This window comes from the organism of the source record quoted next, unplaced genomic scaffold, assembly GCF_019419815.1.
Source record: "Pyrus x bretschneideri cultivar Hongxiangsu unplaced genomic scaffold, Pyrus_bretschneideri_v1 Contig33, whole genome shotgun sequence".
NCBI lineage: Eukaryota > Viridiplantae > Streptophyta > Magnoliopsida > Rosales > Rosaceae > Pyrus > Pyrus x bretschneideri.
This window is the reverse complement of record NW_025999646.1, coordinates 3,615,074-3,640,636: the sequence shown is the minus strand read 5'-3', so window position 1 is coordinate 3,640,636 and position 25,563 is coordinate 3,615,074. Positions and strand designations below refer to the sequence as shown.

At 36.1% G+C, this 25,563-nt stretch overlaps 2 protein-coding genes and 1 pseudogene across 4 annotated transcripts; all 3 read left to right on the top strand.

Moving 5' to 3' along the window:
* The first annotated feature begins 671 nt into the window (after positions 1-671).
* Positions 672-4,004, top strand: LOC103933025 (cysteine-rich receptor-like protein kinase 25). Its single transcript, XM_018643926.2, has 7 exons — positions 672-1,693; positions 1,779-1,913; positions 2,053-2,174; positions 2,319-2,529; positions 2,643-2,880; positions 3,055-3,205; positions 3,329-4,004. Exons 1-7 carry the CDS (start codon positions 847-849, stop codon positions 3,662-3,664), a joined length of 2,040 nt encoding a protein of 679 aa, XP_018499442.2. The 5' UTR covers positions 672-846; the 3' UTR covers positions 3,665-4,004.
* Positions 4,005-4,732: 728 nt separating this feature from the next.
* Positions 4,733-21,132, top strand: LOC103932993 (constitutive photomorphogenesis protein 10-like). Of its 3 annotated transcripts, none has more exons than XM_048591076.1 (10): positions 4,733-5,349; positions 5,536-5,677; positions 5,944-6,083; positions 8,229-8,276; positions 9,482-9,577; positions 9,705-9,761; positions 18,463-18,539; positions 19,214-19,264; positions 19,799-19,902; positions 21,000-21,132. In XM_048591076.1, exons 3-9 carry the CDS (start codon positions 5,976-5,978, stop codon positions 19,860-19,862), a joined length of 501 nt encoding a protein of 166 aa, XP_048447033.1. In that variant the 5' UTR covers positions 4,733-5,349; positions 5,536-5,677; positions 5,944-5,975; the 3' UTR covers positions 19,863-19,902; positions 21,000-21,132. The 3 variants fall into 3 exon arrangements, with proteins under 3 accessions (XP_048447033.1, XP_048447032.1, XP_048447034.1); XM_048591075.1 differs by lacking the exon at positions 21,000-21,132 and adding an exon at positions 20,682-20,777; XM_048591077.1 differs by lacking the exons at positions 18,463-18,539; positions 19,214-19,264; positions 19,799-19,902; positions 21,000-21,132 and adding an exon at positions 13,108-13,305 and having other exon boundaries at positions 4,734-5,349.
* Positions 21,002-24,010, top strand: LOC125480350 (annotated as a pseudogene).
* Positions 24,011-25,563: the final 1,553 nt, after the last annotated feature.

The window sequence follows — 25,563 nt, the reverse complement described above, 5'->3', positions numbered from 1 at the left end:
GTTTACTAGTAGACAAATTTATTTGTTGGTGCAAGAAAAGGAAAACAGTACTCTCGAAATCCAGGAAATCCCACCAATTTATTTATGTTATTAAGACCTCTGATTTGGTACTGAGGTGATTTCGAAAAAAGCTGGGAGCTTTTTTGTGTTTGGTAAACATTCATCTTCAGCTTTTTTTCACAGCTTTGGGTGAAAAAATGCCAAAAATAAGAAGTTGCAAAGCCCAGCTTTGAAAAACTGGTTTTTTTTCATATATGTTTTACATAAAAGTTTACCAAACACTATAATATTGCTTCTTTTTTTTTTTTAAAAGCACTTTTACAAAAAAGTTTACCAAACACTCTGCTGCTTTATTTCATACTGTTTATTCTCACAGCACAGCAAAAATAGTTTTTTTTCAAAACACAACAATACCAAACCAGCCCTAAGTTCAAGATGCTAAAGACATTAAAAACAAAGGGTAAGATTGGAAATCACATTAAGAGAAGTGGAATAATAAACAAAAATATATGAGGTGGACATAAAGTAGAAAACAAAAATCGTGTTCTTTTCTGCCAATCCATGCTTCCACTCAGACCCACAAAGGAGGAACCTTTTCGAAGACGCCGAAGACTAAAGAAGTCTTGAAAGCATTAATTGAATGTGTTCAGTAGTTGCAGCCTCAGGACAAAACTTGTCTGCCAGTTCAAACACTGCTCAATTCATGGCTAGATTTCAATCATGAACAGATCACTTTGCAAAGCCAAAAGAAGAAGAAGACTAAGAAACCGTCAAACACGGGTTACAGGTATATCAGCTGATCCAAGCCTTTCTTATGCACGCAAGGTACGTACAAGGAAGTGACATATGATCACAATGCTTTCCATCAATCTCAATGTGTTCATAACTCTTGTGCTGATCGGCTTCCTTAGCCTCAGCCGTACTAGTGAAGCTGCCCCGAGTTACCGCTACCATGTCTGTGATAACACAACCACTTTTGCTCCCAACAGCACCTACCAGTCAAACCTTAACCTCGTCCTCTCTTCTCTTACCTCCAATGCAACCATTGACACCGGATACTACTACACTACCGCCGGCTCTGAAGATTCCAACTCTGCAGTTTACGGTGCTTTTCTATGTCGCGGCGATCTCACAGCCAGCAAATGCCAAGATTGTGTTACTGCTGCGGCCAAAGAAGCAGTTCAAATGTACTGCCCCTCAAGAAAAGCGACTCTGTTATGGTACGACGAGTGCATGTTACGCTACACAAACGTGTCTTTCTTCCGTAAACTGGATGAAAGCCCTAGGGGCTTTCTGTGGAACGTGGGGAATGCTAGTGAACCAAACCGGTTTAGGCAACTGGTGGCTAAGACTGTCACTGGCCTAGTGTCCGTAGCTGCAAACGCACCTTCCCGTGCTAAAAAGTTTGCAACCAAAGAAGAAAACTTTACTGGGTTTCAGGAGCTGTATAGCCTTGTGCAGTGCACGCCTGACCTATCAAGCACCGCTTGTGATCAGTGTCTTCGAGGAGCTATTGCACTTTTTCCGGCATGCTGTGACGGAAAGCTAGGAGGAAGAGTTATGTTTCCTAGTTGTAATGTTAGATATGAGGTGTATCCATTTTATACACTTGTTGCTGCCGCACCTCCGCCCACACCAGTACTTCTTCCTTCTCCACCTATTCAGCCTCCAGGCTCAGTGCCAAGGTCTCATGGTAAATTTAACTTATATGAGGCAGTTGAGTGTTCAGAATTTTTACACATACATTTGTGTATTAAAAAGAATATTATGTTGTGCAGGAAATGATGAACAAATTTCATCATGGATCATAGTGGCGATTGTTGTTCCAATTGCAATATTGCTTTTCTTGGTAGGCTGCCTTTTCCATAGAAGAAGAGCGAAGAAAAAGTACAATGTTATACAAGAACAAAATGGTAAATATTAAAAGTTTTATTTATTCTTTTCCCGATCCAGTGAAATTATATAATTTCGACTCCTAATCGGTTTGATTCTGGATTATGATTAATTTACTGAATCAAGATAATAAACTTCTGTTCTTGATTGTGTAAGCAGTGGGGACGGAAATAAATGCTGTCGAGTCATTGCAGTTTAGTTTTGCCACAATTGAAGCAGCAACAAACAAGTTCTCTGTTCATAACAAGCTAGGGAAGGGTGGCTTTGGTGAGGTCTACAAGGTTGTGATTTTCACATCACAAATTTATGACTTTAATTGCCAGAGTCCCAGAGCTGGGCGTAGCTAAGTTGGCTAGAGCAAAGTGATAAGCTGAACTCATGAATCTCAATTTGATGCTTGTAATGATTGGTTAAAATGTTTTCAGGGCACACTTCCTGATGGGCAACAAGTGGCCGTGAAGAGGTTGTCTAGGGGATCCGGTCAAGGCTCTGAGGAGTTTAAGAATGAGGTTGTTTTGGTAGCTAAGCTTCAACACAGAAACTTAGTGAGGATACTAGGATTTTGCTCCGAAGGTGCAGAAAAGATACTTATTTACGAATTTGTGCAGAACAAAAGCCTTGACCACTTTCTATATGGTATGTACCCTTCTAATCAGATTTAGGTATCAAGTGTGATATCGTACGCTATTTGATTACACTTGGATTTGTAACAAACCAAGGAAAATCTTTGTTTTCAAATGTCTACATAGACTCCGGGAATCAAGTGAAATTGGACTGGCCAAGCAGATACAAGACTATCAACGGGATTGCTCGAGGGATTCTCTATCTCCATCATGATTCACGGCTTAAAATCATACATCGCGATCTTAAAGCAAGTAACGTATTGTTAGATGAGGAAATGAACCCAAAAATTGCCGATTTTGGTATGGCAAGAATATTTAGAGTTGATCAAACTCAAGGAAACACAAGAAGGGTTGTGGGAACATAGTAAGTAGTACAAAACTTTGTTTATGGTCGCATAATCTATTTGAATAGCTGATTGATTTAATTCTCATCCTAAAATATAATTTACTGAAAAGAAAAGATACCAAATAACAACTCAAAAATTAATCTCCTCATGCTGTATTCGCACTAACATTTACTGATGGTGCTGGTTTATAGTGGTTATATCGCCCCAGAATATGCGATGCATGGATTGTTCTCTGTGAAGTCTGATGTGTACAGTCTTGGTGTCTTGATCTTAGAGATTGTAACTGGCAAGAAGAACACTAATTTCTATAACTCAGACAATGGCGAAGACCTCTTGAGCCATGTGAGTATAAATTGAAGATTGTGATGTGCATTTCTTAGTTAATTCTCTCAAAAGTGTTGAAAACATTTTTGTTGCAACATTTGAATGAGTCTTTAATTTTTTTTTTTTTTTTTTTTTTTGCAGGTTTGGAGACACTGGAGGGATGGGATTCCATTAGAATTGCTGGACGTAAATGTAAGAGATTCATATTCAAGAAGTGAAGTAATTAGATGTCTCCATATTGGGTTACTCTGTGTTCAGGAAGATCCAGATCAAAGACCGAAAATGCAAAAGATACTTCTCATGCTAAGCAGTTACTCTTTGAGTATGCCATCACCTCAAAAGCCAGCATTTTTCCTGCACAGTAGGACAGATCCGAACATGCCACCAATGACTTGTAGCTCATCTGATCAACCTGCTAGCAACTCATTGTCATTATCTGTTAATGAAGCATCGATTACTGAACTATTCCCTCGATAGTAAATCGAGCAAAGTGTGATCAACCTTGCAGGATCGGAGTCCAGAAGTTTTGAGATTTGTGTTGGTTTTGCTACCCTTTTAGGCGTTGTATTTTTTATAGTGCTTGCTAGAATAAAGCTAAACTTTGAAAGTGCACTCAAAGTGTTTGATCGGTTTGCAAATTCCTGTAAAAACCTTCATTAGACCTATTTTGTTTCTTTTTTCTTTTTAAATTCCTCTGCACTGTAAGGTTGTTAAATGATGTCCGACATTCTGAAGTTATTATAACATTTTCCGTAATGCTTATAAAAAATATCTCTAGTGAAAGGGCCAACAGCTCACAGTGCTCACATTTTTCACACAAACTGTGTGCTAATAGTTACTCTTATTTTCAGTTTTGTGGATTGCTTAGAAAACCATCATAAACCCCGTTTTCAAAACATTTCACCGCACTGTAAGCTTCTTAGGAGCTGGTTTTTAGAGTATTATTTAACCCAATTCGACTTTGAAGTAGAAAGTTGTCCAGATCGTAATAGTTGTTGAGCCTTAATTATTAATCAAACTAGCCAGGCATATATCAAGCCAAAAAACAAGCCGGTTAGCAGCATCTTGACGGAGAGAGGTAGCTAGGCATGCCTTGTCCATCCATGAGCAAAATTTTGGCTCCAACAAAAAAAAAAAGGAACGATGAGCCAAATCATCAAACAGCCCAATAAGATTGGCCCAAGCAATGAGTTTTCGGTTTTGCCCTTGACGGCAAGTCTTTGCCTGTTTAATCATCCCTCTCTTTCTCCATCTCTCCGTATTATTACTTTAGTCTAAAGGGTTTTCAATTGCACTGTTCAAATGAACAGTGTTTTGGATCGAATTTCATTTTATTTACGAAAGTACCATTGTGTCTCTCTGCCACTGCTTTTGCGGCTGGGTTTTGGGCTGTGTTTGCTGGGCTACCTCAATTGTTGATGAGGCCGGCCCTTTGGTTGTTCAAATGATGGGAATGCCCATCTAGGGTTAAAGATCGAACGGCCGGGATCAAAAGTTTGGAGGATACTTTTGTCATCTTAATTGTGGGACTGATTGGAATTGATGGTGAGGGGATTGCAGGGCAGACAGGAGGGCGATGGTAAGTTTTGTCTCTACAGTATCGAACAGATTGGATGGGTTAGACAGACTTTCATTTCCTTTCTTTCTGAGCCACGGTAGGAGTCAGTGAGACCATGCCGTGAGAGAGAGAGAGTGAGAGAGGACTGATGGATACTGCCAAAAAGCATAGGTTGCAGAGACAGAGAGAGGGACATGGGCGTGGGATGGCAATGAGGGAAGGGTTGATTTTTTTTCTCCTCAAATCAAGGGTTGGTGTCGGGATTGAGGGGTTGGGTCGAAACGGCGGTAAGACTGTGAGGGAGAGGGGGATGTCAGAGACAGAGGAGAGGGAGCTGGACGTGGGAATTGCAGAGAGAGAAAGAGAACCCAGAAGATAGTTGTTTTGTTGAGAGCTGACAAGAAAAGGGGAGAAACAACGACAAAGTGACAGAATCTGAGAATCTGAAGTTAAAAATGATTACTGGGGTTTTAGCTTCTGGCACTTTCTTCCCTGCTTTTTAAACCCATTTTTCTCTCCACCCCTTCAAGCTCTGGAAGTGTTCGCACAGATTTGAAGCTCAAAAGCGTCAGATTTTATGAAACTCCCGGTGGGCCCGGATTTGGTATTGTTCTTACCTCTGTTTCTTCAATTTTTTTAATTTCTTTTATATGATATTTCTGTGCTTGCTGTTGAAATGAATGTTGTGGTGGAAACTTTTGTTTTATATGAATTGGGTTTTTCACTAAATTAATAAAGATCAAATCTTTATGGTTCTTTGTTGTTTATCTCAACCTTGCTTCGCCCGCAGCCGCTTGAGATGACGTGGTCCTGATCGTCGGTCACTTCCGCGGCAGTTTCGAACAACGGATTCGGTTCCCAAGCTCCGACGATTCTGTCTGTGGCAAAGAGAATTCAGGAAGAGTGGAGGATCCTGGAGAAGGATTTGCCAGGCGAGTTCTTTGTTTTTTTATTTTGAATTTCCTTTTAAATAACTGTTTTGAATTAATGGTAGTGAAGTTTTCCCATGCTTAGCCTATTAATTTTTATCAAATGTTTTGCACCGACCATTTCATGATGCTGACTGCTGTAATTAATTTGGTTTTGTACTGAAATTTGGAGTTGAGAATATATGGAATATAGTTGTTGGATTGGTGTTTCAGTGTTTGTACTTTAGAAACTTAGGTTTGTTTACCCCCCTTTTCATTGACATCCACAGTTACAATATTTGGTAGAGCTTATGAGACAAGAATGGATCGTGTGAGAGCTGTAATTGTTGGGACGGAGGCTACTCCTTACCATGATGGTCTCTTCTTCTTTGATGTTTGCTTCCCCAGTGACTATCCCAATGTGCCACCGGTATGTGATAATTTTGAACGCCTAGAATTGATTTATATCTGTTTACATCTTTGGCCCAACTGGGAACTCTGTTACGCGGAATATCTACTACGACTCTGGTGGCCTTCGATTAAATCCAAATTTGTACAATTGTGGAAAAGTATGCCTTATTCTTGGTTCTGGACAAACCAAATTGAATGTGTATTTGGTGGTTTTCTGCATTTTTTGCATCTTCATTTTCCTACTTTTGTGGTCCTTGCTTTCATTTTACTGGAACTACTCTGCTTCTTTCTCATGGTCCTTAAGCATGTGCATGTTTGTATTTTTTCTGATGGATTATACTATTGGGAGCTTAGTTTCTTTTATTTTGGGTAAATTACATTTTACCCACTTAGGTTTGGAGTCGATTTCAATTCCTTACAGCATCTTTAAAACATTTCAGTTTCATACATTTACTTATCATTTTATTTCAATTTCGTACATCCGTTAGAAAATCCGTTAAGTAAACCGAACGTGACAAATATAAGGTCCACATTTGTGCTGACTTGGCTGTCAAATTTGTGCTATGTGGTAAAAAAATAATTTTTTATGCATTTAAAATATTATAATAATTTATCCTATTTATTTATTAAAAAAAAAAAAAAAAAAAAAAAAAACTAAACATCTTCCCGGACTGTGCGTTGTGGAGTGAAGCGTGTGAGGGTTTGGAGGTCATGGCTGCGACTTGCAGCCGTTGTTGTTTGGGTCGTCGCTTGAACGGCCAGCTTCAGGAGATCGAGTTTGTGGAGGTAATTTTCTGATTGGGATTGGAGCGTGCCTCAGACATTGGAGGAAGGGGGGGGGGGGTTGGTGTGGGATGGGGATTAGGGATGAAAGAGTGTGGCTGTGAGGATGAAGGAGATGGAGGTGGTTGCTCCGGTGGGAGGGGAGGATTGACATGGTGATTGTATGAGATGGGCGGTGGTGATGGAGAAAGAAGGAATTTGGCAGCCATGTCAGCTCTTAATGAAAAATGTAACGGATGTACTATATTGAAATAAAATAATACATGAGGTATGAAAGTGAATTTTTTGAAGATATTGTATGAGGTTGCAATAGACCTCAAACCTAAGGTAGTAAAGTGTAATTTACCCTTTTATTTTTTATATATGTTTGTTGGGTTTGTTGTTTTCGGAAAATTATTGAATCACTGTAATATGTATATAGTGTAAAATAAATATATGATTAATGGGTTGAATTTCGTTTTCGAAAGGACTATTACATGTTTTGTGTCAATTTGGCTGTCATGGTAAGATTACTTCATGGAACAGTGTAATTGTTGTGGCATGTGAATGTAGAATTTTTTTTCTTAATTTAATTTCGGAAAGAAATGTGTTTAACTGTAGTACTATATGATGAAGTTAGCATCCTTATAGGTTGGGAACTCAATTAGTGCACCATTAGTTGTGCAAATGTCTGAGTATTGGTGCTTAAGATGCAAGAGTTAATGACATTAGCACAGTCCTATACCTTCTTGACATGTCGTGAGCTGAAATGCTAGAAAGGAAAATATTGTCCCTCTTCCGCTGGCCTCCTGAAGTGTTTCCACTCTAGTGTCACCATCTTTTGTTTCATTCATTTATAGAATATATTCTTCTTTTTTTCTATACCTTTATTACCTCCTTTTAACCTTGATTATCTGTATTTGATGAGTATTATTGGACCCATTCTCAAAATATTTTGCATCCCCTACTTTTTTCTTATGGTCCTTATACTCAAACATGTGCAAATTTGTATTTTTCTAATGGATTAGACTATTGGGAACTTAGTTACTTTTACTTTTTATATATTTTTGTTGGGTTTTTTGTTTTTCAGAAAATGAGCATATGATTAATCGCTTGACTTTCGCTTTCAAAGGGACCGTTAGAAATTTTGTGTCAATTTGGTTGTGATGGTAAGATTCCTTCATGTAACATTGTGTTGTGGCATATGAGTGTCGAAATTTTTTCTTAATTTAATTTCGGAAACAAATGCGTTTAATGGCAGTGCTATATGATGAAGTTAGCATCCTTATAAGTTGGGAACCTAAAGTAGGAGTAGTGTACTCATAAATTCCTACCTTTCTCTGCCTCCTTCCCCTATACTTGCACCAGTTGTGACTTATTTTCTTTTTTGGTTCTATCTCAGGAGTTTGTCAAGGAGAAAGTTCATGAACGAAATAAATCTAATCGAGAGGTATTTTCTTTTTGGCAGATATCATGAATTATGTTTGGGTGTTTAAACAATATTTGCCTAAAAGCACTCTGTTTTTAGTGGTATTTTAAATAAGGTAACTTCCCCAAACACTGATATTTTGGTTTTCTATTGGTATGTGTGAAACCAGCTTGATTCAAGTTACAAGGTTGAGGGTTGCAGATAGTTGTCATATTGCGGATAGTTAATCATGTTCAATAACCTTAGTTACAGGGCCATTCATTTAAATTTTGGTTTCAAGTTGTAGAAAGACGGCTTTTCATTCTTTCTTAATATAAGCTTTCATTACTGCTTCAGTTTCACATCATTTGTCACTGGCTTTGCTAATATATGTTTTTAGTGAGATAATCTTACTGGTGAATTGTTAAAAGGTAGATAGAGAGAAAGCGGCCTGCGATTTTATAAACTGAAGTTCAGGTGCATTTTCTGTGGTACTGGGGTGTCCGAGAGAAAGGGTTTCGAGGATTAGGTTTTGGGGTTTTGTTTGTGCGATTTGCAGAGAGATTGGGGGTGTCTGAGATAGGATTTAGGACATTTGTTTTAGGAATTGCAGAGAGAGATAGGGAGTGTCCGAGAGAAGTGTGGGAGGATTTAAGCGGGATTTTAGGGGTTTGGTTTAGGGTTTGTTTTCTGCGATTTGCAGAGACAGAGAGATGGGACAAGGATGAGAGAGAGATGGGAGGATTTTATGCGAGGGTTAAAGGTAATGGGTAAGGGAGGTATGGGTTTTTAGGGCCGGTTTCTAGGGAGGAGGTCTGGTGTCAGTGCCTTCACATGGTGGGGGCATGATATGGGGGAGAGAGGAGAGGGGGTTGGTTGCAGAGAGTGGGGCTGTGATTTAGGGGATATAGGAGAGGGGGTTGGTTGCAGAGAAAGGGTGATGGCGTGTGCACAATTAGGGGGACAGAAAGAGAGTTGATTGGGTACAAGATTTGAGGGTAGGGTTGAGGGAATGAGTGTGTTGGCTGCAGAGAGAGGGTGGGGTTGAGATAGTATCAGTCCCTCTGTTGCTTCTCTCTTCCTCCATCTATGACATCTTCATTTTGGGGTCAAAATATGTTCGCTTTTACATAGAAATATGAGTGTATTATTTATTGATTTGGGTTTTTGTAGCTGATACATATTAGGTTTTGTGTTTCTGGGTTTTATCACTAATTGTCAATTGGATTTTCTGGTTTCAAAAATAGGTGGAGGCGTTGACTAATCAGCTGGCTGATCAGCAGATGCTAGTTTATAATCTTGCATCAAAGATTCTTTGTTGGGTTATCAATGTATCATTGAAGGTAGTGTGGTGAATGATCTTATAAAGAAAACTAAGAATTGTGGATTTAATTGTTTAGCTGCTTCTTTTGTACTCAAGTTATTGGGCTTTGCGAGGGAATAATATGTTTTTTTTCTGCTGAATTATAGGCTGAACCAGACACTGATGAAGTATTTGCACAAGTCACTTTACTTCCCGAAGCAAATGTAAGTTGTTGGCTTGAGGATTCTGATTTATTGTGGGCGGGTAAAACTGATTATGGGTTGAGATTCTAATGGTTTGATGTTCTTATAAATTTTAGCAAGATGAGAATGCAGCGGAGAAGGAAATAATATAGGGCGCGTGTCCTTAAACGGGAAAAGACTTTGGTTAGGCAAAGCCAATTGAGGAAGAGAATAGGTAGAGGCTAAAACATAATCAAGTGGAAATTTTAGGTACAAAATGTGCAGTGAGTAGGCCTGGCAAACGGGTCGTGTCTATCGTGTTCGTGTCGTTTTTGTGTAACACCTGTTATCTTAACGGGTCCTTAACATGTTGTGTCACTTTACCCAACGGGTAAAGTGACCCGACCCGTTATGACCCGTTAAGAAAAAAATATATTTTTTTTAAAATTTGCACATACCACACATTGCCACGTAAATATTACTTCAAAACATTAAAACATTTCTCGTTCAAGTACTATATGTACACTCAAAAATAAAAGCCTAATAAAAAAATAATACATACACTATTAATCTATTACAAATATTAAATGTGCAAGGATAAAGAGTTTTTGTTTTTAAGATTGTAAGTCTTTCTCAAAAGTTTACACCTTCATTTACAAAATCTTCAATTTACATCGATCAATGAAATTGTATTAGAACTTTGGCTTGATTTATTGTCTTCAAGAGTAATGTTGAAGATGTTTTCAGTAAGGTTTTCCACGTTAGAACTCTCTTCCGCATAAACTAAGTATAGAAAAACCAAACATTAAAAATCATTCAAATTATGAAAAGTTAAACAAAATAATTATGAAAAGAAATAAAATAATAATACTATACCATATAAAAATGTATTACCTCCTTTTCCAAATAACCAATCTCGTGTGCACAACAAAGCTTGAACTGTTTCTGGTAACAATGAATTACGTTACTGATCTAGTACTCTACCCCCAATACTAAATGCAGATTCTGATGCAACAGTTGAAATGAGAATCGTTAACACATCTCGTGCTAACTGAGAAAGTATCGGATAATGAAAACGCTCCATTTGCCACCAAGAAAGAACATCTATGCCTACTTTTCTATCTATTCTTTTATCCTCCAAATACTTCTGCAATTCATTTTTTTCAATCGAACTTGAACCATCATAATTATTATCAAAATCCTACATCATAAAAAATCATGCATCATGTCAATTTCAAATATAATTTCAACACTTATTATAGTACTAATACTACAATCTACAAATATATAAAGTAAATAAAAACAAACTTAGGTTACCTCAAAGATAACATCCACAGATTCTGTTTGATGAATAGGCACTGGATTCAATGCAATATTTGAATTATCAAGATGTGAAAGTTTTTCTAAGTACACACCAAAAAGATCATTCAATTGGTCATCAACCTTTGTAAATTCAACCGAATTCACACCATGAAGCTTTGTGTAAGCTCAATCCACAAAATGCAATTTATAACGAGGGTCTAAGATGATTGCAATTGCCAAAATCAAACTGTACTCAGACCAATACTTCTCAAACTTCATGTACATGTAAGTCCCCATCTTCTTCATGAAGCTTTTAGAGTCATTCATGGCTGCCTTAATTTGAAGTTGGATTACAAAGACCTTAGGGAAGAACAAATTTGATGTGGGGTACTTTGTCCCAGAGAATAAGCAAGTAACCTCATAAAAGTACCCCAAAAACTTGGAAATCTTCATTATTTTATCCCACTCTTCAGAAGATGGACAACTAGTAAAATTGGAATCACTCAACCCTAAATGAATCAAAGCATATCGATAGAAAATTGCACTATCTAGCATAATATAGGTTGAGTTCCATCTAGTAGGGACATCTTGTCTCAACCCTCTCCTACCATCCAATATCCCTACTTGTTTAACACATTCACAAAACTTTAGTTTCCTAGCCTCAGAGCCCTTTATATACTTGATGCATTCACGAATTTTTATCACCGAAGAATCAATTTCTTTAAGTCCATCTTGAACTATCAAATTCAAGACATGAGCACAACAACGTACATGAAAGAAGTCACCATTCATCACGAGAAGACTTCTAAGATTCAATTGATTCTTCAAAATGCTAACAAAAGAAATATTTGAAGAAGCATTATCCAAAGTAATAGAAAATAACTTCTTCTCAATCCCCTACTCAATCACCGATGCATTAATTTTCTCAGATAATGCAACACCAGTATGAGGAGGAGGCATGTGACAAAAACTTAAAATTCTTTTATGCAATTTCTAATCTTTGTCTACAAAGTGAGCAGTAAGAGCAAGATACCCATCAGTGCATTGCGAGCTCCATAAGTCTGATGTCAAACAAATTCTACCTTCAACTGAGGCTAACAAATTATGAAGCCTTTGTTTTTCATTTTTGAACATCCTCAACGCACAAGCTTTAATTGTATTTCTACATGGTAACTTAATATCAGGAGATATATATGCAAACAAAGCCCTAATTCCCTCATACACAGAAAAACTAAAGGGAAGATTATGCTTGATTATGGCCTCTACCAATAACCCACGGAATACCATAGGATCAAAGTTTTGGGAACAAAATTCAGACACCGACAATACTCCACTAGTCTGTCCAGGGCATATTTTCAAATGTCTATTCATATTACCCGTCCCATGATGACTATCATCTATTACCAGTTTCTTACAATCTTTGCATTGAGCTCAACTTTTACCATCTTCAAAAACAGTAGTCAATTTGTTGAAAGCTTTCCAAACAGGAGACCTGAGTGTTCGCTTATCTAATTTGATCACTCTAGCCTTTTTCTTTGCCGGACTTGTATTTGTATCTTCTATATTTTCACTTCCATGATCAGGTTGCATTCCCATTGTCACTTCCACTGACCCTCCATCACTAAGATTCGTAAAATCTTGCTCTACAGCATCCATTGCTTCAAGAAAGAAAAACAAAATTTTAAAATCTTGCTCATACCAATTTCATATCATATCCATTTCAATTTCACATATATAACTACACTCAAACAGTAGGCAAACAGTAAGCAAACAGTAAGCAAATAATGAAATATCAAATGATTTTGACTAAATTAGTAGGCCGTATAATATAAACCACGATGGCAAGAGAAGATGCTTTATCAATTATCATCATGATTGGCAATGCAAGTGGTGACTTTCGGAATAATATTATATTTCAGCTAGGGCTGTTGAAACATGCATGCAATGTATTATGTATGTAAGCACTTCCCTCATTTCCCACTCCGAAAAGGGTAAGTCCTGCAATCAAATTGTATATCATTTCATTTTGTTATTGTTCATGAGGTTGCAAATTGTAATTGTTGAATTGGGTTTTATCGTATTACAGGGTGTGAGTATGAGGCTAGAACTATGCACCGAGGATAGGCAATGTCTTCTAGCATACGTTACAAGGGAGAAGAGAACGAGGGGAATGTTAGGTAAAAAGGAAATTAGGGTTTGGGGTTTTATAATTTATACAGCAAAGCACCACATGTGTAATAGTTAACTTGATTTTTTTTAATGGAATATTATTTTATTTTTGTTCTCTTTTTGGCAAACCTAGTAGAGTATATTTCTTTTTCGGTTTCACATTGTGTGGAACGGGGGAAGAATCTAACCCCTCCTCTTTTGATTAATATAATGAAATTAGCTCCATTTTCTTGAATTCTTGTCAAACAAGAAAAGTCAAAAAGATTTTTGAGGGTTAGAAAATGAGGAGTAGGTAAATGGTTTTGACAGTCTGTTTGAAAATTTGAATACATGTTCTTTGCAAAACCATGTTCTCTGGAAATGTCTTAGATGTAACCACATTCCACTATGAGTCTATGACTAAGAGAATATGGGTATTTTTAATTATCTATTTTAACTCTAACCTAATTTTTCATAGCAGATGTGCGTGAGGCTGTGCGTCATCTCTCTTGTATTTCAGAATCCCTATTCAAAATCCCTAATTCAGAAACATGAATTTCAAAATCCCTAATTCAGAAACATGAATTTCAGAAATTTCGAATTTAGCCCTAATTCAGAGTCCCTATTCATAATCCCTAATTCAGAAACATGAATTTCAAAATCCCTAATTCAGAAACATGAATTTCAGAAATTTCGAATTCCAAAAGCCCAAATTCAGAGTCCCTATTCAAAATCCCTAATTCAGAAACTTCAATTTTAGAAATTCCTAATTCCAAAAACCCCAATTTAGAAACCCTAATTTAAGAAATTCCTAATTCGACAAGCCTTAATTCAGAAACCCTTGAGTTTATTGCAGGAATTTCTTACCTTGTGCAATGAGGAGGAGGGCAGACTGAGGAGTGAGGAGGGTGACAGAGTGGGTGAATCGGTGAGGAGTGAGGAAACTGACAGAGTGACTGAGTGAGGACTGAGGAGGGTGACAGTCTGGAACCTGGCCTGGGTGAAGTCGAGACTCGAGGACGACGAGGAGAGTGAGGTCACTGATCTGAGACTGAGGTGAGGTGAGAGGGCCCGTGAGGCGCCGTGTCCGCATGACGGCGTGAGGTCTCGGAGTCAAAGACGAAGTCGATCGAGGATTCGAGAGAGAGAGACAGACAGAGACTGAGTGTTTGATTGAGCTGAGATTACCTACACAATGGACGGCTGAGATTAAATCTCAGCCGATCCAATGGTTATCAATTTTTTAAATTTAATAAAAAAAATATATATATATAATTATGAAATGGACGGCTGAGATTTAATCTCAGCCGATCCAATGGTCATCAATTTTTAAATTTAATTTAATATATATAATTATTATAGTTTTTACTTTTTAGGGATATAAAATTATTAAATTAATGTATATAATTATTAATATTATAGTTGATTCATACTTTTATTAAGTATATAAATTATAACATAAGATTTTGTGATATTCACATCCACTAGTGTAAAATATTTTAAATTGAAGATCAAATTCATTCTTTGTATTCATATAGGATCAAGGAGTGTAGCTGTAAAAATTCATCAAAATCAGAGTTAAAATAACCGTTAAATCTTGATTTTTCGTTTATAACCGTCGAAAAGCTTTGTCCCGTTACTTGATCTTTGAATGTTTTTTTTTTTGTGATTTTTTGCTGATGTGATCTCCAAGCATATACAAACAATTTTGACGGTTTGGATCGTTGAAATTAGTTTTGGAGAATTCGTAAAATGATAGATTGACTAACACTTAGAGTTTATTTATACTTTCATTATGTATAACATAAGATTTTGTGGTATCCACTTGTGTAAATATTTTAAATTGAAGATCGAATTCATTCATTGTATTCATATAGGGTCAATGAGTGTAGTTATAAAAAATCATCAAAATCGGAGTTAAAATAACCGTTAAATCGCGATTTTTCGTTTATAACCGTTGAAAAACTTTGTCCCGTTACTTGATCTCTGAATGTTTTTTTTTTGTGATTTTTTGCTGATGTGATCTCTAAGCATATACAAACAATTTTGACGGTTTGGATCGTTGAAATTAGTTTTGGAGAATTCGTAAAACGATAGATTGACTAACACTTAGAGTTTATTTATACTTTCATTAAGTATAACATAAGATTTTGTGGTATCCACTTGTGTAAATATTTTAAATTGAAGATCGAATTCATTCATTGTATTCATATAGGGTCAAGGAGTGTAGTTATAAAAAATAACCGTTAAATCGTGATTTTTCGTTTATAACCGTTGAAAAGCTTTGTCCCGTTACTTGATCTCTGAATGTTTTTTTTTTTTGTGATTTTTTGCTGATGCGATCTCCAAGCATATACAAACAATTTTGACGGTTTGGATCGTTGAAATTAGTTTTGGAGAATTCGTAAAACGATAGATTGACTAACACTTAAAGTTTATTTATACTTTTATTAAGTATAACATAAGATTTTTTGGTATTCACTTGTGTAAATATTTTAAATTGAAGATCGAATTCATTCATTGTATTCATATAGGGTCAAGGAGTGTAGTTATAAAAAATCATCAAAATCGGAGTTAAAATAACCGTTAAATCGTGATTTTTCGTTTATAACCGTTGAAAAGCTTTGTCCCGTTACTTGATCTTTGAATGTTTTTTTTTTTGTGAATTTTTGCTGATGTGATCTCCAAGCATATACAAACAATTTTGACGGTTTGGATCGTTGAAATTAGTTTTGGAGAATTCGTAAAACGATAGATTAACTAACACTTAGAGTTTATTTATACTTTCATTATGTATAACATAAGATTTTGTGGTATCCACTTGTGTAAATATTTTAAATTGAAGATCGAATTCATTCATTGTATTCATATAGGGTCAATGAGTGTAGTTATAAAAAATCATCAAAATCGGAGTTAAAATAACCGTTAAATCGTGATTTTTCGTTTATAACCGTTGAAAAACTTTGTCCCGTTACTTGATCTCTGAATGTTTTTTTTTTTGTGATTTTTTGCTGATGTGATCTCCAAGCATATACAAACAATTTTGACGGTTTGGATCGTTGAAATTAGTTTTGGAGAATTCGTAAAACGATAGATTGACTAACACTTAGAGTTTATTTATACTTTCATTAAGTATAACATAAGATTTTGTGGTATCCACTTGTGTAAATATTTTAAATTGAAGATCGAATTCATTCATTGTATTCATATAGGGTCAAGGAGTGTAGTTATAAAAAATAACCGTTAAATCGTGATTTTTCGTTTATAACCGTTGAAAAGCTTTGTCCCGTTACTTGATCTCTGAATGTTTATTTTGTATGATTTTTTGTTGATGTGATCTCAAAGCATATACAAACAAGCTTGACGGTTGGGATCGTTGAAATTAGTTTTGGAGAATTCGTATGCCATCAATTAAGTTCCGTGTGTGTGTGTGTGTGTATATATATATATTTATTAAGTAGATTTAAATCTATTTATTTTGTACGTATAAATTATAATTGACTGGTACACGGAATAGTACATACATCACGTGTCACGTGTGTCATTATAAAAATAGTGAGATATGTCATGACAGTCATGTGTGTGATAAAAAGTTAATAACTTAAATATATAAAAAAAAAAATTTTTACCACTGCTATTAATTTTCATTTTTCCCTCTTTTTTGTTTCCTTTTCAACTTTTTCTTATCATTTTCAATTTTCCCTCCAACATCTTTCCCTAATTCCCTCACTTTTTTGTTTTATTTTCAACTTTTCTTAACATTTTCATTTTCCCTCCATTTTTTTTTTTCCAAAAAGGGCGGCAAGTTGGCAATGGTAAGAAATTGATTATTGAAATTTGAATGGAAACAAATCAAGTCAAATTTCAATGGATGCAAAATCATGCAATGCATCATGCATATTAAATTATTAATTAATAATTATTATAGTTTTTATAAAATTTAATATATATATATATATATATATAACTATTATAGATAGACTTAATATTTTGGGGTATAATTATTATAGTATATATTGTCACATCCCGGCCCGGGGCGGATCACTTCCCGGGCTCGCTCCACCACCGTAGCACGATATTGTCCGCTTTGAGCCCCGACTACGCCCTCACTGTTTTGTTTCTGGGAACTCACACGAGAACTTCCCGATGGGTCACCCATCCTGGGAATGCTCTCGCGCGCTACTCACTTAACTTTGGAGTTCCCATGGAACCCGAAGCCAGTGAGCTCTCAAAAGGCCTCGTGCTAGGTAGGGATGGGAATATACATTTAAGGATCACTCCCCTGGGCGATGTGGGATGTCACAATCCACCCCCTTAGGGGCCCGATGTCCTCGTCGGCACACACGCGACCAGGGTTAGGCTCTGATACCAAATTGTCACATCCCGGCCCGGGGCGGATCACTTCCCGGGCTCGCTCCACCACCGTAGCACGATATTGTCCGCTTTGAGCCCCGACTACGCCCTCACGGTTTTGTTTCTGGGAACTCACATGAGAACTTCCCGATGGGTCACCCATCCTGGGAATGCTCTCGCGCGCTACTCGCTTAACTTTGGAGTTCCCATGGAACCCGAAGCCAGTGAGCTCCCAAAAGGCCTCGTGCTAGGTAGGGATGGGAATATACATTTAAGGATCACTCCCCTGGGCGATGTGGGATGTCACATATATAATTATTATAATTATTATAAATTTATAGTTAATTTAATATATATATATATATATTTATTATAATTTTTAGGGGTATAAAATTGTAAAATTAATGTATAATTATTACAGTATTTTTTTAGGGTTATAAAATTATAAAAATAATATTCTACTTATCGTGTATCGTGTTACGCACGTGTATACCCGAACCAACCCGTTATCTTAACATGTGCTTATGGGGTTACCCGATAACGACCCGATTCGTTATCGTGTCGACCCAAACACCTGTTAATTTCGTGTCGTGTCGGGTTATCGGGTTGTGTCAGAAATTGTCAGGCCTAGCAGTGAGTCAAGAAATTATACAACGGTGTCCAACTGCTTTCCACCACGGCCAATTTAAAAGGTTTAGTTCTTTTTCCAAGTGAAGAAATAAAATGGCACTTGAATCGTAGAATTATTAAAGAACTATCCTCAATGAAGTAATGAAGAAAACTATTCTCAATGTCTCTAGCTATTCATTTATTATCTTCAACGATTTGGAAACATGCTACTACAGTTTTCAGAATGGTTATGTCACACTTTGCTATTCTTCCTGTCAAAATGGGGAAGGTTTGCATCTATTCAAATAATGACTTAATTTTGTCTTCACAGAGAGGCTTGATTGATAGTGACGCTTTAACCCACAAGAGGAATGCTAAATCCACGACGCCATTCAAGTCGGACCACTGGTGAATGCCTAAACTTTTGTGCTTAAATGGATTCATCAACTCAATTTTGTTGTTAATTTTTGTTTTGAGTCCATTTTCCTTGCTGCTGTTGTATTAGGATTTTAAACTCAGTCGTTCAGGCATGGCACATTTTCAGTGGGAAGCCATAAGCATAATTCATTTTTCTTAAATTTGACTCAAGATTTTTATATGCATTATTCTTCCGTTTTACGAATTTAATTGGCTAAGCCTTAATGATGTTGTTGATGAATCTTCATGAAAATTCATCTCTCTTTTAATCATTGACTAATTTTTTTCTTTGTTGGCAGTCGAGGCAAAAGGTTCTTGCGATTTGAATCAAATGCAAAAACTGTGCAAGTATATGTGTTGTATGCACACATGCACATAAACTAATAAAAAATATATACATGACTTCATGTGTTAAAGATTGTACTTATTCTTAAATAAAGGTTCTGCTGACAAATTTGTTTAACAATATGATCTTAGAACTCATCTTTCTGCTCCATTGTATGACTAGAACGATATTTAAACTTTGTATATCTGAAATATTAGTGATCAATTGTAACTTACCGTGTTGCTATTTGCTAATGACAGAGGCTAGGATTGGCATGTGGGTTGAATTGGAACGTGGGTTTAATTGAGTTTGCTTTTGTTTGTCACTTCGATTTTGGTAGGATTGGCGTGTGGTTGTTCAGGCCTTTACGGCTATTTTGTGTCTGGCAAAGGTAATAACATTACACTTCGTTCCATAAGCTTCATTTTTAATGCCCAGAAAAATTTGGAATTGAGAACATGATGGGGTTTTAGGCAATACCTAAGTTCTGTAATTTTCCCCGTTTGTTGTTATTAGCAATTTCTTCGATCATCTTGGTTTGATAGTGTTTTGCTCCCCAGATTTTTTTTTTAATTTAAAATATCATGGGATTGGGGTTTTAAGATTTTAACAACAATGGGTATGAATTTTGGTCAATTTTGATGCTCAATGGGTATGAATTTTTTTTTGATGCTCAATACCCAAGTTTTGTAATTTTCCCCGTTTGTTGTTGTTAGCGATTTCTTCATTCAAGTTAGTTTGATAGTGTTTTGCTACCTATAATTTTTTTTTTCAATTTAAAATATCATGGGATTGGGGTTTTTAGATTTTAACAGCAATTGATATGAATTTTGATGCTCAATGGACCTTGTTAGCAGCTTCTAACTTTGTTATGCTTTGAAATATTGGTGGGTTTTCATCAAATTTTGCTTATATTTTTGTGCAGTGTCTGTTGTATTATCTGGTCACAGAAACCTTTGTTCGGTAATTTGAGAAGCATGGCGAGATAATAGACTAATCAAAGAGATAGATGTGATCAACGATAAACAGGTAAGCATCATCCTCTTCCTTCTTTTGTTATGATTGAGAAAAAAGTTGAAGACAATTCCGTGCTTTTGAGTTATAGCAATTAGTAAATATAAAATGACATTGATTAGTTCACTTAAGTGTTGAATCCTTCGTTAGTTTATTTGTGGTGTGTGCTTGAGAATGAAAGCAATGGACATTATAGAATTGATGTTCCTTTTAATATCCATAAAGAAAGGAATTGTTCCTTTATTAGCAATTATATGAAGCAGGCGTATTATGCAATACAATGTCTACAATCGATTATTTTACATTTTTGTATATAAGTACAACTATTGATCGAAAGCCATAGAAAGTACCTAAATTTTGGTCACGTAAATATATATATATATATATATATTGTTTTTTTTTTTCAATTACAATAACTTGCATGAAAATTCAATTGGGTTTGTTCTGATCTCCAAGAATTTTACTTTGGTTGGTTACTGATTAATTTATGTGGTGGGAGTTTAGTTTTTGCTTTTCTGCCTACGTATATATGAGCCTTGAGGCGACTAATAGTTATTTTTCTTTTTTTATTATACACTTACTACAAATTTTTACCATCTATTTGTTGGTGGCCCCTATACTTATTAGAGAGGCGGTACAAATATAATTTGAAAAATATAATAAATATAACATTACTCTTTTATTACATGTCCTTAATTCATTTATTAGTTTTTGTTTATCCATAAAATCACCATCATTTCCATCTTTTCATTATTTTTATTGAATGTAACCAACTAAGAAATGGACATGGACAGCGAAGGAGAGATTATTAATTTGGGATTGATCAATATTTTACCACAAGCACAAAAACAAAATTATCATCAGAGGCAATAGTGGAGTTAAAGTCAAGGTGTTCCCTTTATTCTTTGTAGTTTTACCAATTCAAAATTCTAAACCGGGGTAATATATATGCCGTCCTTACTTGGTATAGGATATAGCAAACAACCCAAGTGGCTTGATGATTAGCGAAACAGTTGCATCGTGCTGGTTGGTTGTCTATTAAACCAAGAAATGAAGACTAAGTTGGTTACTATAACAATACAATGAAATACTACATTTGACTTGAACAACAGAAATGGATTCCTCGAGATTGCTAATTCTCTTCATTGTTCCCGTTCTCTTGGACCTTCTTGCACCTGCCGGAGCCGTCACTTGCACTTCTACAGCTGAGTTCTGCTGGAGATGTTCCAACATTGGCACCTACGAAGACGGTGGCAACTACCAAAAAAACCTCGACACCCTCCTCTCCTCTTTCTCTTCCAACAATCAAACCAATTCCGGCTTTTACAATTCATCAATGGGACAAGACCCCGACAAAGTGAACGCAATTGCATTGTGCAGAGGAGATGCGTCCCTCAACGACTGTCACGCTTGTGTCAGCCAGTCTAGTCCCTTTCTCCTCATGAATTGTTCGAATCAAAACGAAGCAATCGTATGGGCGGTGCATTGCATGGTCCGATACTCGAGCAAATTAATATTTGGTATTCAGGAGGATGAGCCTTTTCAGTTTGTGCCTGGCCCGGTTAACGCAACTGATCCCCAGAAATTCGATTTGGTGCTCAATCTCTTATTGGATTATTTTACTGAGAAAGCTGCGTCGGGGGATTCTCTTAAGAAATTTGCAGCCGGACATACGATTATACAAGGAGAAGGAAGTACGACAAACCAAGCAATATATGCACTTGTGCAGTGCACTCCAGATTTGGATAAGCAAAATTGCAGTGATTGCCTTAAAGGGGCTATCTCAAAAATACCAGAATGTTGTGGTGGAAGGTTGGGAGGCAGAGTTCTTAAGCCGAGTTGTAATTTGAGATTCGAGGCATATATTTTCTACGAGGCCAATGCGGATTCTCTAGTGACTCTTCCATCTGTAAAAGGTATGGTTAAACTTAATGTCTTAATTACAAATAATTGGTTTTTTCTTTGCTTTCTATATGTGACGCTCAATAAAATGAACGCACCCATCTTGATGCTAAGCAGGAAAGAAGAGTACAATATCAAAAGCCGTCATCATCATCATCTCCGTTGTTGGGGTTGTTTTTGTCGCTATGATTCTTATGGGAACATTGATTTCCTTAAGAGTGCGGAGACGATGGAAAAAACAAAAACTTGAAAGTAAGTTCAATTGTGATAATTGTCACATAGTCTCATATATTATGCATTTATCTCAGTAGCATTTTAGGACATATATGTTATGATTAAGCTGTCACTTTTCAGATGATAATTTGGAAGACATTAGTCTGGAGGAGTCGTTGCAATATGACTTTGAAACTATAAAATCAGCAACTGATGACTTCTCTGATGCAAATAAGCTTGGACAAGGTGGATTCGGAGCTGTCTACAAGGTAACAAAACACTATATTACAAGAAAAACGATTTAATGAAAAATTGTTTTACCCAACTCACTTTTTATTTTTTCTTTATAAACTTCAGGGTAGGCTACCAAATGGAAGATATATAGCCGTGAAAAGACTCTCTAAGAATTCTGAGCAAGGTGAACGTGAATTTAAAACTGAAGTCACGTTAGTTGCTCAACTTCAACACCGTAATCTAGTAAGGCTGCTAGGTTTTTGCTTGCAAGCAGGGGAAAGAATCCTCATTTACGAATACGTGCCTAACACAAGTCTTAATCGCTTCATTTTTGGTACGTTTGCTCTACCTTTTGCATAATTCATAACATTTCCTCTCAATTTTATATTACTGAAAATTGAATCAACAAAAGAAAAACTTATGAATCATATTTCAATCTATTGTGCTTGTATTTAGATCCTGTCAATCGTGGACATTTGGATTGGGAAACACGTTACAAAATCATAGGAGGGATTTCTCGAGGGCTTCTTTACCTTCATGAAGATTCTCGTCTTCGAATCATTCACCGTGATCTTAAACCTAGCAACATTCTGTTAGATGAAGATATGAATCCTAAAATTGCAGACTTTGGCATGGCTCAATTGTTTACGATGGATCAAACTCAAGGAGATACTAAGACAATTGTGGGGACCTAGTAAGTATCCAAAAATTCTAAATAAGTTAGTATCCTAAATTCATGTTTTAATTTGGTGATATAATCATGCAGTGGATATATGGCTCCAGAGTATGCAATTCATGGACGTTTTTCTGTCAAATCAGATGTTTTTAGTTTCGGTGTGTTAGTTCTTGAGATCTTAAGTGGTAGAAAGGATTACCAGTTTCCGAAGTAGTGAGAATGATGAGGACCTTTTAACCTATGTGAGTAAGAATATAATTTTTAATTTTACACATGATTTAATTCTTTGTATATGAACTTTCTTTCATTAATGTAGTTCTCAACTTTATTATAGGCATGGAGAAACTGGAAGGCGGATACGGTGTCAAATATCATAGATCCTGTGTTAGCGACAGGATTAGGAACCGAAATAATGAGATGCATCCACATCGGTTTACTTTGCGTCCAAGAAAATGTGGCTAGCAGACCAACCATGGCTTCAATTGTTTCGATGCTTAATAGTCATTCTGTCACACTCTCATTACCTTCAAGACCTGCATATTATTTGCATAACAGTGAAAAAGACACCGCGGAAGGAACAAAATCATATGAACCTAAAAATTCTGCAGATTTGTCGATAATGAGGACAACATTACTGAGCCATATCCTCGTTAGTGGGGCTGATTATAAATGTAGGCTTTCTGGTTTATTTTTAAGCGCAAGTTTGTCATAAGACAGGTAGTGTTATGTATACTTCGAACACCGTCACATGATTTGATCCATGATCCATAGAATCCGTCCAGAGTTACGTGCACAGAAGAACAAATGTTTTGGTCAAATAAGAAAAAGAAAGAAACGACCAACTGCAGCCGAAGTTTAAATTTTCACGGATTGCATCGATCATCGAAAGACATGTGAGAAGCGTCCTCGATGGTCTGTTTGCCGGCGATGGCCTTGATGCTAGGGTTTTTATTCCCTCTCTTTTGAAAGTATTGTTTCGTTGAAAGTTGCAACCTTTGACTCCCTTTTATTATATAAATTGTATCCTCGCGTGTAATATGTATATATGTTGTGTGTTCGAACAGATATATAATTTCTATGGAAAATTAGATTTTAATTCTTAAATAAGATGAAGTTTAGAAAAATATCTTATATAAGATTACAAATTACTTTTAGTTCCTAGATTCTATTTAATGTCAGTATATACATTCAATGTCTTTTTACTATATAATTTTATGGTTGCCACTAAGCAAGGCCTTCCAGCCCCAAAAAGCAATTTTTTTTTTTTTAACGAACGATATTATCTACTCAAAGAGGGTGAGGGATTGAGCTTAAGCCTTACAATGTGCTAACAATAATATTGTAATTTAAATTCGCTTTTAAAAGAAAATATCATTAAATTGTAGTACTAAGTGGTAGGTAGCAAGATGCAACCTTATATTAAGCACTGCTTTTGGTGATTACAGTGAACGGTTCATATTATGTTAGCAACTATATATGCTATGTTCGTGGATAATATAGAGTTGTTGTTGGAGAAATAGAGAACAAAAAGCAAAGTCAATTAGTTGGAAAACAAGTAGATGAGTTTCATTTTTTATATATAAAAACAAGAAATTGTTATTAACTCTCCAAAAATCTCATTCTACAGTTCTTACAAGTATATTTTGCTTTCTAATTATAGAAAATTTGGAGTGCAAAATGAGTTTTTTGTAATGCTAATAACAATTTCTTAAAAATATACTTACTAAGAGGTAAAAGAATAAGTTGGTTTCAAACTCATCATTTATAACATTTGAACTTAAAATCTCACCTACGAGTGAAAAATAATATCATTAGACTAGTATTAAGTGACATATTTTAGTTATGTTTTATATATCAATTAAATTATTGTTGCACCCCTAACTTATTAGGTTTTTTTTTCATTTAATGTAAAAGTGTTAATAGAGGGGTATCCGCTGAAACATGACAAGTAATCTGTTCACAAACATCTTTAGCAATATACAAAATGAACTATATTAAGCAAAAATACATGCTAAGAGCAGAAAATTTCCAGAAAAAAAAGGGATTTGGATCCCAACCGGATGCAAATTGTGAGGATCTTAGGAATCCTTACAGCTTAGCCATTCATCGTGCATTGTGCGGTCATAAATCATTTAACTTTTTTTTATTTAAAATTAACCATAAATAGTATCTGACAAAAATTAACAGCACAATGTACATTGAACGGTTAGGATGTGGAGATCTCTAAGATTCCCACAAAGTGGATCCTCTACCTCGTTGAATCTAAATTTTTACATTTCTTATCTGTTCATTTATAATAATTTTAAAAATATATATAAATATACAATTACAGAGTATTTCCTTCTTTCCCAATCCCCCTTCCTCCCCTTCCTTGCACCCACCCTCTTGGGGAAGATGAAGACAATTTTGTTTTGTTTCTTTTTTTTTTTTTTTGGGTTGCAGGTTAGGCTCGGGTTGGGGGGGGGGTGGGGAAGGAGGAGATGGAGGAAGAGAGGGCGTCAGGGGGGGGGTGGGGGGAAGATGAACTGGGGGTTTTGAATGGGGGGAATGGGTGTGGATTTAAGGAGTGTGGTGTGTAGAGGAGGGAAGAGCGTGGGTGCGGAGGAGGAGGGGGAGGAGCGCCATGGGAGGGAGGAGGAGATGGAGGAAGA

Excerpts from the sequence above, each read along its gene's own strand:
- LOC103933025 (XM_018643926.2), top strand. The coding sequence starts at position 847 with ATGATCACAATGCTTTCCATCAATCTCAATGTGTTCATAACTCTTGTG. Across the intron at positions 1,694-1,778 it reads CTCAGTGCCAAGGTCTCATG|GAAATGATGAACAAATTTCA; the intron begins GTAAATTTAACT and ends TATGTTGTGCAG. Across the intron at positions 1,914-2,052 it reads TGTTATACAAGAACAAAATG|TGGGGACGGAAATAAATGCT; the intron begins GTAAATATTAAA and ends TTGTGTAAGCAG.
- LOC103932993 (XM_048591076.1), top strand. The coding sequence starts at position 5,976 with ATGGATCGTGTGAGAGCTGTAATTGTTGGGACGGAGGCTACTCCTTAC. Across the intron at positions 6,084-8,228 it reads ACTATCCCAATGTGCCACCG|GAGTTTGTCAAGGAGAAAGT; the intron begins GTATGTGATAAT and ends GTTCTATCTCAG. Across the intron at positions 8,277-9,481 it reads GAAATAAATCTAATCGAGAG|GTGGAGGCGTTGACTAATCA; the intron begins GTATTTTCTTTT and ends TTTCAAAAATAG.